Source organism: Drosophila serrata, unplaced genomic scaffold, assembly GCF_035046125.1.
Source record: "Drosophila serrata isolate PLE 108 unplaced genomic scaffold, ASM3504612v1 contig_272, whole genome shotgun sequence".
NCBI lineage: Eukaryota > Metazoa > Arthropoda > Insecta > Diptera > Drosophilidae > Drosophila > Drosophila serrata.
Window position 1 is genome coordinate 7,581,967 of NW_028257170.1, and position 12,117 is coordinate 7,594,083.

The following is a 12,117-nucleotide window of genomic DNA, read 5'->3' on the forward strand; positions in this document are numbered from 1 at the left end:
CACTCTAAAATCGGGGTAACTAAGCTTCTAGATTTTATAATTTTTGAATAGAAGTTAAAGATAATGAAAGATTTAATAGATTTAAATGAGATGTTTCTTTGCCTCAGACAGGAATAAATATTGCGCATACGCAGTGTTACACGGAAAACTGCGGAATGCACGCAATAACCTATCTTATGAGCTGGTGAAGTAACATTAAAAAAAAAAAGGAAAAACAAACAGGACTAACCTTGTGAACTTTCTGGACCATTTAGCAGCTGCTAACGCTCTTCCCTCGCTGCGCAAATAATCAAAGGAAGTTGTTTATTGAAGCGCTTGGGGCCAAAAGGAAATGCCCAACTAGCGGCGTGTAATGTTAGTTTTATGAGCACGTGTTGCCATTTTTATGGCTCACCCCAAATCCGCCGCCGCCTTGGAAAAGTGAACGATGTGGGACGTGGGAAAGGGAGGAAAAGCCACAACAAAGTCTAAGAGCAACGACGGCTCATTCAATTAGAAGGCAGCTCGGCAGCTGCAGAATTTAAATATTTTCAGCACAGAGCAAACCGCAGACGCAGCCATAAGGAAATTCTTTAATATTTTGATTAGAAGTGCTTGCGGTTAGCCGCTAAACGCAGTCGAGTGGCCTTTTCTCCTTGGCTCCTTGCTCTTTGCTCCCTTGCTCCTTGCTCCTTGCTCCTTGCTCCCTGCTCGTTTCTACTTCCTAGTTTCTATTTTTTCTAGTTGTATTTCTGCAATGCAAAATGATTTTATTTGACAGGCATTGTGCGGTGTTGCCGCAGGATGGCAAAGGGATGTGGAAAACGGAGGCCGCCCAAATGTATGCAGCATTTTGCAAGTGAAAACTGCCAGCGAAGGGGTTAAAATATAGTTTCGTGTACGAGTGTGTGTGTGAGTGTGAGTGCAGCTGACTAGGGAGGGGGGAGAGAAAAAAACGGAAACGTCTGTGCCACATCCGTTTCCGCCTTGATGGTTATAACTTCTTTTTCCGGCGCTGGCCAATCAACGTTTCTGTGGCCAGGATCACACACAACCGGCAACAGCAACAGCAACGGCAACGGCAACGGCAGCAGGAGCAGAACATAACCAGAACCAGCTGTTGCAGCTGTCCCATCGCTTTTCCCAGTGCTTTTCCCCCTGAAAAATCTCCTCACCCCTCCTGCTCTCGCATTTGTTATTTCGGTGCGTTTGGCCCGTAAACTTCCTTCTGACAGCTGCACTTGTTGTCCAGCAGCCCGGGCTTAGCCCCTGAGACTGGAGCTGGAGCTGGAGCGCCGGAGACCCGGACTCACACCCGGACTCGGTGTCACAAACAATAACAGCACAGAGGTGGAAACAAAGCATGTGGAAAAGGAGTAAACAAGTGGCCGACTGGCCGAAGATCGAATGTCCTAAGACTCTGTGAGATGGCCAGGCATTAAGCGATTGATGTGGGCCATATGTTGACAGGCTTAAGCCGGGCTTTAACACGACAAATTGGTAAAAACGAGCGGCAGAGATGCCTTTTTGAGGTTCCTTTCAAGATGCTTAAGCTAAAAATTCGAGGACTTTATAAGAAAATTATTGAGGCAATGGTTTAACCACTCAAAATCAGCTCGTAAACCATTTAAATTTAACTGTCACAAGACTTATTTTAAAACAAATCATCTCTTTTTTTGGTTTTAATGTATTTTCAGCACTAAAATTGTATATATCTCACTTCTCTATGCCGTAAACAGTGCATTCTTTAAATAAACTGTCACCGAGTGAGCTTCGAATTTTCACAGGATTGCCGGTCAGGCACTCAATTTATTTTTGGGGGGAGGGGACAGTGAAAATAAATTTCGGCACTTGCTTTTAAATGCCGGCAAACAATCAGCATTCAGTTGTGATGACGTCTGTTTGATCTATCCATTTGCATTTGCATACGGGGGCCTCACACCTTCTTATGTGTACACAATACCTACATATACATATATACATATGTATATACCTGTATGCGTGTTTGTTGAGGGCGGTGGACGGTGAATGGGCGTGGCTGGGCCAATTCATAACAATTGCGTTTCATGTGCCGGGAACTTGACACTCAAGTGCGGCATGCCAACATATTTGCACTTGAATTGCCGGGGAGCGAAGTGGCAACTGCAGCAGCAGTTTATATGGAAATTTTTACGCTCACGTATATTTGCATGCACTACACTGGCAAGGCACTGAAAAATAAGGAAAAAGGATACAAGAGTCGGTAGCTCGCTCGTTTTTTGGGGGGCCAAAAGGCGGAGCACATTGTGGGAAAATTGCAACGGAATGAAGGCAGGCGGTTTGGTAGAGCGGTTCCTCTGATGGCAATCAATTTGCCGGATGCCGAAAGTAATTCCCTTGCAGTCTGGAAATTCAGAATTACAGTTTGACGAGCACTGAAACGGACCCACAAAAACCAACGAAAAAAATGCTGTTCTTAAAGCCACCGCAACTGTGTTACGTTTTAAGGCCAGCCGCCGTGGCCTTCCCTTTGAAGTCCCTGGTGGGGAAAATTGCATCCGGCCCTTATCTTGCCCATAAGCGTAGCGAAAATAAAATTGTCTGGCAATTGCCGGCAATGGTCGAATGGCAAACGGCGTACTACCAAACGGCAATCGCGTCAAAGTTGCATATTAGCATTTCAAACGAGCGCCAGTTAGCCGAAAAATTGCAGCCAATGGTCGTCGCCAAGAAAAGTGCGCCAAATTGGAAGGTGTGAAGCTGCAAAACGGATCTGACAACATGGAAAAAAAAAGTGAATAGTAAATTCCCCATACCCGAAAGGAGCACAAAAGAAAGCCACTTAAATGCAGATTACAATAAAAGCTGCACAGTGAAAAATTTTACTGGTATTATTACCTTAAAAATTACATTGTTAAAATTGAGTTATTAATCTTTATGAATACTTAGAACCAAGTATTTGTACGATATTTAATGTGAAAGGATATTGTAGCTCTAAATACTATGCAATTGTATTCTTTTAACCCTCCTTTTAATCATTATATACAAAACCTTTAGTCCAATAACTTGCAATATCATAAATACTATCTTAGTTTCTTTAGAATCCTTGATTTTCCTCCGTGAGACATGGCTTTTTGCACCTGACGGCTTTGGCTTTGGCTTTCGCATTTACCATTTTGGCATTGGCTGTGTTTTTGTATACTTGCTGCTGGCACACACCATTGTCTTTGCATCCTGCCACCTGCTCCTTTTTTGGAGTGTGAATGTGTGTGTGTGTTGGCCTACAAATCAAATCGTCAGCAGAGGCTTCACCTTCAGCAGGTCCTTTAATGGCCGCCACATGCGAGGTCTCTAAAATAATTCCCTAATGCTTGTCACAGCCATTACCAGCAGCTAACAGCCGGCAGGAGGCAGGACGCAGGAGGAAGGATGCAGAAGGCACGCGGCACCAGGCAGAAACAGTCGGGAGCCAGGACCTCAGCCATCAGAAGCAGGAGTCGCTCCAGCATGCAAAATGCAAATGCCGGCGAGCAGTTGAATCACTCAAGCGGCTCACGTAGCCCAGGTAGACGCTGTCTGCACAGCTACAAGCCATGGCGGTGTGTGTGTATGACGGTGATGGAAGCGGTGGCAGAGTACAAAACAAAAACGCTGAAAACGTCACAGAACGATTCCCGCTGCCAGCACGCATGACGAGCAGCTTTCGCACTCTTGAATGCTGGCTGCATCTCCTCACCTTCACAAAAAATATGAAAGCAAAAAAAAAAGAAAATAGGAAGCAGAAAACATTCACCTTCCTGAAAGAAAAACAGGTAGCCTTTAATCAAGCGCTGCAGCTTTAATGGAAGAACTTGAAAAGTGGTACAAACTAATACTTTTGGTATACTTTGATCCAGAAATATTAATTTTGGGAGAGATTAAAAGGAGACATATAAAAAGTATATTTTAATATTAACTAAGAAGAATTTTACTTTTACTTTAAGCTGATACATTCATTTAACTTAACGATTATTTTACAGATATTAACTGCATATTTAAAGCTTGATTAAATGGGACCTCCCAAGCAAATGTTTATTGTACTTTCCCCCTAAATTTTAATTCAGAACTTAAAGCTGTTTCCGCTACTCCCAACATTTTATTAAATTTTAATAAAATATTCATAATTGATATCCCTGGAAAATAAAAGTTTAAAGCATTCAGCAATTGTTCTATATTCCTGGTTTTTGTGTTTTCTTTTGTTTGGATTTTTTACTCATACTCGTTTTGGATGCCCTTTGCCCACCGAGTGTCCGCTGCAAGGCGAGCAGCCGTTTAATAAATTGCCCCCAATTGTTTCCTCTCTTTGGGTTACGTGCATCACTGCGCCGCATCCACAAGGCACCACCACCACCACCCCTTGAGCCACCCAACCACCCGCCGCGACTCAGTGGATTTTCGGCAAATTATTTCCGCTTATTGTAAATGATTTGCGTGGCAGTGGCGGACTTTAAGGCAAACTTTATTTAAGCAATTCGAAGGCCTTTGATTGCGAGTAGCTGCAATCTCGGCAATTTATTTGCGCTTTAAGCAAATTCCGGCAAAGGCAAAAGTTGCCACAAAGTTATTTCATTAGCTGCAGCCAAGGAAAAACATACGGAGTACGGTTTGGGGGTAAGGATGACTGCTTAAAGGAGGATTTTATTAAACTTCAATGCTTGTTAGTTGTTGGCAAGTTTTTCCTTGTTGATATTGTTTCTTGCACCTTTTGCTGTGAAATCAGAGCGTGAGCCATTTGGAGGGTAACTTTTTTAATTTCCTCGCCGTTGTCTCTGTGCAATGCTTCAGAAGCTCCCTCTCTCGCTCTCTCTGTCTCACTCTCCCTCTCTCCTCTGCAGTCAACGCTGCGTATACTTAATGCGACGTATACGTAATGCGACTGTCAGCGATGAGGACAAATGTCAAGCCGAGCGAGCGAATGTCCTTGACAGCTTTATGTGCATTTGCCAAAACGCAATTCGTTGCCCGCTCCCTCAATGGAGACGAGAAAAAGCGAATAGCCAAAATAACTTTTAATTAAGACATTTGCAGGTCCAGAGAACCGACATATTAATTTTCAACTGCGAATGAAGATGGCTAGATGGACAGCGGCAACAGGCAGCAACATCCTTCAGCAACAGGAGCAACAATAACGACAAAAACTATATGCAAAGTGTGCGAAACTTGCAAAACAAATTGAAACTCAAATAAATGTCCATGTCTGTGCTGCTGTGAAACGCTGTGCCAGAGACGGAGACAAATGCATCCAAGAGTAATGGGAACCCAGGCAGCCTTGCTAATTGTTAGTTTTAAATATTGAAAATGGCTCAGATAAAGTTGTCTTACCTTTTAGCAGTCGAACTGGGAAATGAAAAACAAAAGAGCCAGTGCTGGAAATGAAAAATTGAAACTCTTAACTGACAGCAATTGGAATTGCTTACGAGTAAACTTTCGAGATAATTGATTTTTGTTTGATTTCATTTTGAATAAATAAAAGTGTGTACAAAATATATTAGGAACAATTATGATGCCGCACACTGGCTGAATACAAAATTTCCAATTAGGAATTAATGTTACAATACGAGAAACTACAATAGAAAAATATATATGTAATAGCGAACCGGAACGGTTTTAAAAGCAATATTTCGAGAAATTGAATTTGGTTTTGATTTCACTTTGAATAAATAAATGTGTAAATAAAACGGATTAAGTACACTTATACACTATCAAAAAGGAACTATGCCTTACATACAAACAGAATGTGATATATAGAATTATATAAAACCCTGCTGGCCTAGCCAAAAATTCGATCGTAAATTTTGTAACAAAAGCTGCGACGTGGGACTCCTGTGGCTTCCACCTCCTCTCTGTTCCGCAGGAACATCTGGTAGTCCATCAGTGTCTTGGAGTCCAGAGGTCCCCAATCGGAATGCGGCTTCAAGGAATTAGAAATCCTGCTCCTTAGCGAACCTTTGGGCTGTTTACAATTGGCATACAAGGCCCAGTAGACAAGCTGACCGAGTATAAAGGTAGTTAGAGCCCAACCAATAACTGTAATCAAAAGAAAAGCCTTTTAAGAATGTTATTAAAATTTAAACTAAATATTTTCCTACGCCGAAAACCAAGGGGAAATTCACGATCATTGTAGGTGAGCGGTTTCATGGTGAGCAAAGTGTAGGCAAGGATGATGATCATGGTCAAAGGGGTGACTATGGACCAACATATCCTATAATATACGGAAGTCTTGATGTTCAGCATGTACTCCGCATCCTGGCACAGCCTCTTGGTGCCTTTTTGGGGGGTTAAATAAAATAGTAAAAAAGATTTTAAAATTTAGTTTCTATATCTTACCATAGATCCAGCCCACGGCAATCAACTCAAAGATGGCCGAAACCAGGGACACAAAGGTCACGCCATGGTAATCCAGCAGCGTGATAAAGTGCTCTCCACCGGGAGTAATGTAGATCAAACCCACCAGGAATCCAATCGTAGATAGACCCACCACAATTATCCAGATCTTGAGATTCACAAACTGATCCTTAATGACGGTCATAATGCAACTGACCATTCCCACATTGCTGCCCACTCCCAGCATGAAAAGCATAGCAAAAAAGAGCAGTGAGAAAAACTGTGGAAAGACTGTCAACTTGGAGATGGCATCCGGATAGGAAATGAATGCCAGGCCAGGACCTGCCTTCACCACACTGGCAATATCCTTGGTGTTTGACTCGTGTGCCAAATTTCCCAGGATACCAAAGATGATTACACCCGATAAAAGGGAGGTAAAGGTGTCCAAAGTGGTCACAATGTTGGCATCCCTATAGATATTATGCCCAAAGCGATTGTAGGAGGAATACATGATGATCACGCCAAAGCAGACGGCCAGCGAGAAGAATACCTGGGTGACGGCATTGTACCAAACCATCGGTTCCAGGAGCTTGTGCCACTGCGGCGTAAGGAAATACATCACGCCATCGTAGGCACCCGGCAGGGTAAGGGCCCTCACCAGCAGGATAAACATGACGACGTATGGGAACAGGGCCAGGACATAGGCCGCCTTGCCGGAACTCTTTACGCCCCGAATGATAACCAGGGTCACTGTCAGCCAGGAGAGACCCAGCATCAGGGCCAGGGTGCCACTGGGATAACCGATTCCATCCTCCAGCGTATCGGTCTTCCTCTGCACAATGCGCTCCAGGTAAAGCTGCGTGGAAGAACTGATGGTGAAGTTCGCAGTCAGGACAGATGGAGCAATAACTGCAGCCTCTCCGGTGGCATTGACACATCCTGGACCCCACTCCTCGCGGCAATAGCTCCACGGCAGCTCCGATGCGAAGGAGTCGAAGAAATAACGCAGTGTCAAGGCCATCACGGAGGCATAATACGTGGCCAAGACGCCCAGAGCCAGCAGCTGAGCATAGCCCACACCTGAAAAATTATAACAATTTATTATTTAATAATTTAAATATATATTTCTCTTAATAGAGGCAGAAACTTACCCCTCATCATGGGCGCAAAATCAAAGACCTGCACGATTCCTCGACTGGAAAACTGACCCAGCAGCATTTCCATGTAGTAAATCGGTTTTCCCACCAGAAACAGGACTATAAGGTAGGGAACCAGAAAGGCTCCCCCTCCATTTTCCAGAGCAGTAAAGGGAAAACGCCAGACATTTCCCAGGCCAACGCTCAGAGCAATACAGGACATGAGAAACTCCAGCGAGTTTCCCCAATTATCACGCGGCTTCTGATCCGGCAGCATTTCAGACGATTCCAATGCCATCGGAAGCGGTAATATTTTGATCAAAGGCTCGACGCTCTATAAAATAATAAAGATAACTTTATATTTAATTTATTTTAATGTCAAGATCAAAAATTTTACTATAAACGTTTTCGAATCATTATTAAAGCGATTTATTGCTAAACAAACTTGTATTCAAAACAAAATCTATGCTTACGAGAAGAAACTCTATACTCTTTCTTAGAACTCAAGAGTAAAGTTACGTTTATAAGCAATATTCAAAGAATGATAACATTCCAATGACTAGAAAAACAATAATCGAATCGAATGAAGTTGTAAAAAATATGGAGAAATAGCTTTGCTTGCACTTACCCCGCCGGTCTCCGGTTTCGAGGGCTCTTCGCCCACTGGAATCTCCCTTTTCAAATCTTCCATTGTGATCCGTTGCTGAGGAAGAGAAATAGAAGCGGCGACAAAAATTAGCGACGAGTGGCAAACATTCTCAGACGCCACTCGAGTTCAAAAATTCAAATTGGCGCCGTGAACTGAAGTGAAGTGCATGCTGACATGCCACGAGCCAAAATTAAAGACAGTGAAGCCTGCTTAAGTCGAATTTAATGAAATAATTTGTAATCGAAAGAATTATGGGTTATTAATTTGTTTATAATAATATGTGGTTCATATTATGTAGAGAAAACTTATAAAGAAAATATTTATACATATGTTTTAATATCTTATGGATATTCCTTTTTATACAATTATAATTTTTAATCAATTTTTGGAGGTTCTTATTTAAACAATATTTACAATATTGTAACATAGCTAGGCCTGCCTGTACTTGCGATTTATTGCAGGCTGATGCAATCACATATAACGATTTCTGCACGCGACTCTTTTATTACATATTTTTGATATCCAAAGACCTCAATTGAGGGGGCCAAAACACTGACCTTACGTATAGTTCTTAATATTGATCTGTTTTTAAACAAAAAGTATTAATACCTTTTAATTGTTCTTTGGCCTGGCCAAGACAGACTTGATTTTGAAGAATTTTTACAACCGGCACCATGTACACCAAATCACTCGTTAACACCACACTTAAAAAACAAACACTTTAAAATAAAACAATTAAAATTTAAAAAGTCTTTCACTGTTTTTTTTTTTTTGCTAACTTTGGGAACAGAATAGAGAGTCACAAAGAGCCGGCGATCGGTAACTGTTTCTTTTAGATTTCCCTTTGGATCAATGTTTATCAGAGATTATTGATTTGTTTCCACTCTATAGACAGCTGTCCGTTGCGTTTCGTGGGACAAATGCGATTGCAATAAATCGGTGAATGCCGAGAGCCCTTTATATAGAACCTTCTCACTCGATGAAATCGGAAAAAGCCGCGTTCCACTCAACACAGAGAGAGAGAGTTGCTGGAGAATCTTCAATCAGCCGGTCAATTTAACTGATTGATGGTTGAAGCGGATTTGGGCGGTCGAGACGCTTTGATTATTAATTAAAATTAATATTTGGCAATGTTTGCTGTGAAGCGAACTATTCCATTGATATATTGATGGTTGGAAATCTACCTAAGGATAAGGTTCATGGTCGCTATTTCAATAGGAACATATTTAAGTAAAGGCAAAACATATTTGGATTATTAAAGTTATTCATTTTAATTATTTATGTTTTTTATAGACATATTACTTGGACATCTTTAAGTACAACTTATTATAAAAAAATATACTGCATACTTTAAGGCTTATCATATCAAGTTGGAACTCCGTAAAGACTTTGGATACCTCTTTTTGTTTTAATAGTTTTCTTACAGAAAGAGTTCAATATTGACAAAAAATTAGATATATTTTATTAAACGACTTCAATCCTATTTTAAATTGTTATTTTATTTACACATTTTATACTCCTTTTTAAATCTTAAAAATCAAAATAATGGGCTATCTTTTCGGCATTTTCCTTATAAGCAATTCGAATTCAAAAAGCTATTTCTATATATCACTTCACATACAAAAGCTGTTTGACACAGCAGCCTTGACTTAATTATTATATCATATAGCAATTAGCTTTATGATGATCACACAATCTAACTGAAATTCAAACCATTATGTGTGGTTATTTTCGGATTTAATCGTCATTAATTTATTTACTCCTTCCAACAAAAGACACTTGAATAGGTTTATTCCAGAGCTGTTTAAACGCATATCACTTTTTATTTATGCGCATCCGTTGCTGTGTACTTTCCTTAGGTTAAATATAAGCCAAACAAGAAGATTTATGAAGATAAGGAGAAGTTTTGCTAGCGCTTATCGAAGATCCCCGTCACAATGATAACCTTGCAAACAAGAAAGGCATGACTTTTTGCAGCTATTCTATATCATAATGGGACCAGTATTATATGAAATATTGCAAGTAAAAACAAGTCAATTATCATCATGATTTTATACATTAAATATAAGAAAACATTCTTCAGATCAAAACAATGTAACTTTATATACTTATTATATTATATTCTATATGATACCTTTATATAATGACTAGAAAGTGTTTTGATATAATTAGTTTAGACTGTGTTTTATATTTTTCTCTCTCTGCACATAATGAGACTAGGAGTTGGGTAAGTCAATGACCCGAAACCGCTGTGACACCACACGGTGGCTTTGATAACCGCACCACCGCCATCGACTTGGCCTAACCACTATTTTTTACATAATTCGCCGGGTTTTATTATTTGATGCCACAATCACACAACTCGCTTCAATTGGAGATCTTTTCGCTGGCAAAAATCGCAGATTTGCGCTAATAGTTCATGTCAACGAGTCACTAAGCACATAGCGGGCTAATGCAAACACAACCCTCAAAATATGAGAACCCAAAAGCAAATCTATATTCGAGGAATCCAACTGGCACATATAAGTATAAGCAGACAGAGAAGCTGACAAGAAGTTGGGCGTCATTCTCGGGGGGAATATTTTAGCATCTTTATGAGGCTGAAACGAGATGGAAAGTTTGAAACGAGAGTCTAAGCCAGAACAAACACAACGCGTGTTATATTTTAATTTCAGATCCAAGTTGGTGTGTGTGTTATGTCGAAAACTTGAAGTTAATGATAACTAAATGCTAGCTTAAATATTATCGAAACTGAGGTGAGAGAAGGTTTGAGGTGTAAACCCCCTTTTAGATGTGTTAGTTCCTTGAAGTCATAGTATTCTTTTCGCATCGGCAATTACCTTTGCTACCACCTTGAAGGTAATTACACATCAAATCTGCACTGAGACGTATATTCAATGTCATCCCCTGTTATCGGTATATGATTATTGAGTTTCCAGTGGCAATTATTTATAGTCTCTCGACTAATTCGCCTCGTCGAGTGTCTCGCCGTGCTGAGATTTGATAACTGAGGCGAACCACACCCCATAATAGTGATAAGGTAAATGGCTAAATAAATACGCTGAAGAGCCAACACTCGAAATCAAGTGGAATATCCCAGAACGTGGGCGGCCAGTGAAATAATCTAGGATTTGCTTCCACCTCGGAAAATCACTCATGAATCACTGTGCATGTCCACTATTACTACATACTGCCACCGAAACCTGTCGTCGCCTGCGAAACTAGTTTCAGGTGTATGCTCCCTGTTTTTACCTGCCAGAAATCCAGGTGAGCTGCCTCAGGTGGCACCTGCAGCAGGCCCTGTGAAAGATTGGACCAAGAACCAGGAACTGTGCTAATGCTAATTAATAATTAACATAATGACACATAGATTGCTATGTCGTCAGAAAAAATGCATTGCGAATGAGCCGAGGCAAGGCAAAAAAATAACTAATATCAACATCAATATTTATATCAAGATTTGTGTGCAGAGAGAAAAAAATGGAACGTCTGGAATTTCTTACAATTGACTTAATTGGTTAACTATACATACAAAATAAGTTCTAATAGTTCAAGTGGCTGTATATCACGTAGAATATATCTATTTAAAAACAAAATATTTATTCATAACCATTTGATCAAGATTAAAAATGTATAAATTAACATAGTAATAGATGCATTTTGTAATGGAAAAATTATTTGAAAAAGTAACCTGACCTGCCCTAAGCCCTTGAAAATTGATTACTATGATATTTAAGGTGTTCTTACAGCTACATTTTCTATTGTTATTTATATCATTATACCTTTCTTCAACATCTTAAAAAAGGTAAAGCTATTTATAGTAAATAATTTGCAATATTTTAATTAGCATTTAAAATAGTTCTTCAACTTGATTATTTGTTATTTTGTCTTTTCCCAGAAATATAAATAAAATAAGATACTGCTTTTGTTATATTGATAAGATAATCCATATATAATGTTGAAATCTCTATTTTCTGCGTATTTTCTTGCCGTGTGGTCGCTGCTCCTAAG

The 12,117-nt window shown here is 40.1% G+C and overlaps 1 protein-coding gene across 1 annotated transcript; it reads right to left on the bottom strand.

Annotated features, from left to right (window-relative positions):
• Positions 1 to 5,433: 5,433 nt before the first annotated feature.
• On the bottom strand, positions 5,434 to 9,103 carry LOC110190509 (sodium-dependent nutrient amino acid transporter 1). The gene is made up of 6 exons (XM_020961030.2): positions 8,716 to 9,103; positions 8,086 to 8,160; positions 7,473 to 7,791; positions 6,325 to 7,401; positions 6,087 to 6,263; positions 5,434 to 6,024 (listed from the first exon to the last, which is right to left on the bottom strand). The coding sequence occupies exons 2-6, from the start codon at positions 8,146 to 8,148 to the stop codon at positions 5,768 to 5,770; spliced, it is 1,893 nt and encodes a 630-aa protein (XP_020816689.2). The 5' UTR covers positions 8,149 to 8,160; positions 8,716 to 9,103; the 3' UTR covers positions 5,434 to 5,767.
• Between the last annotated feature and the right edge of the window lie 3,014 nt (positions 9,104 to 12,117).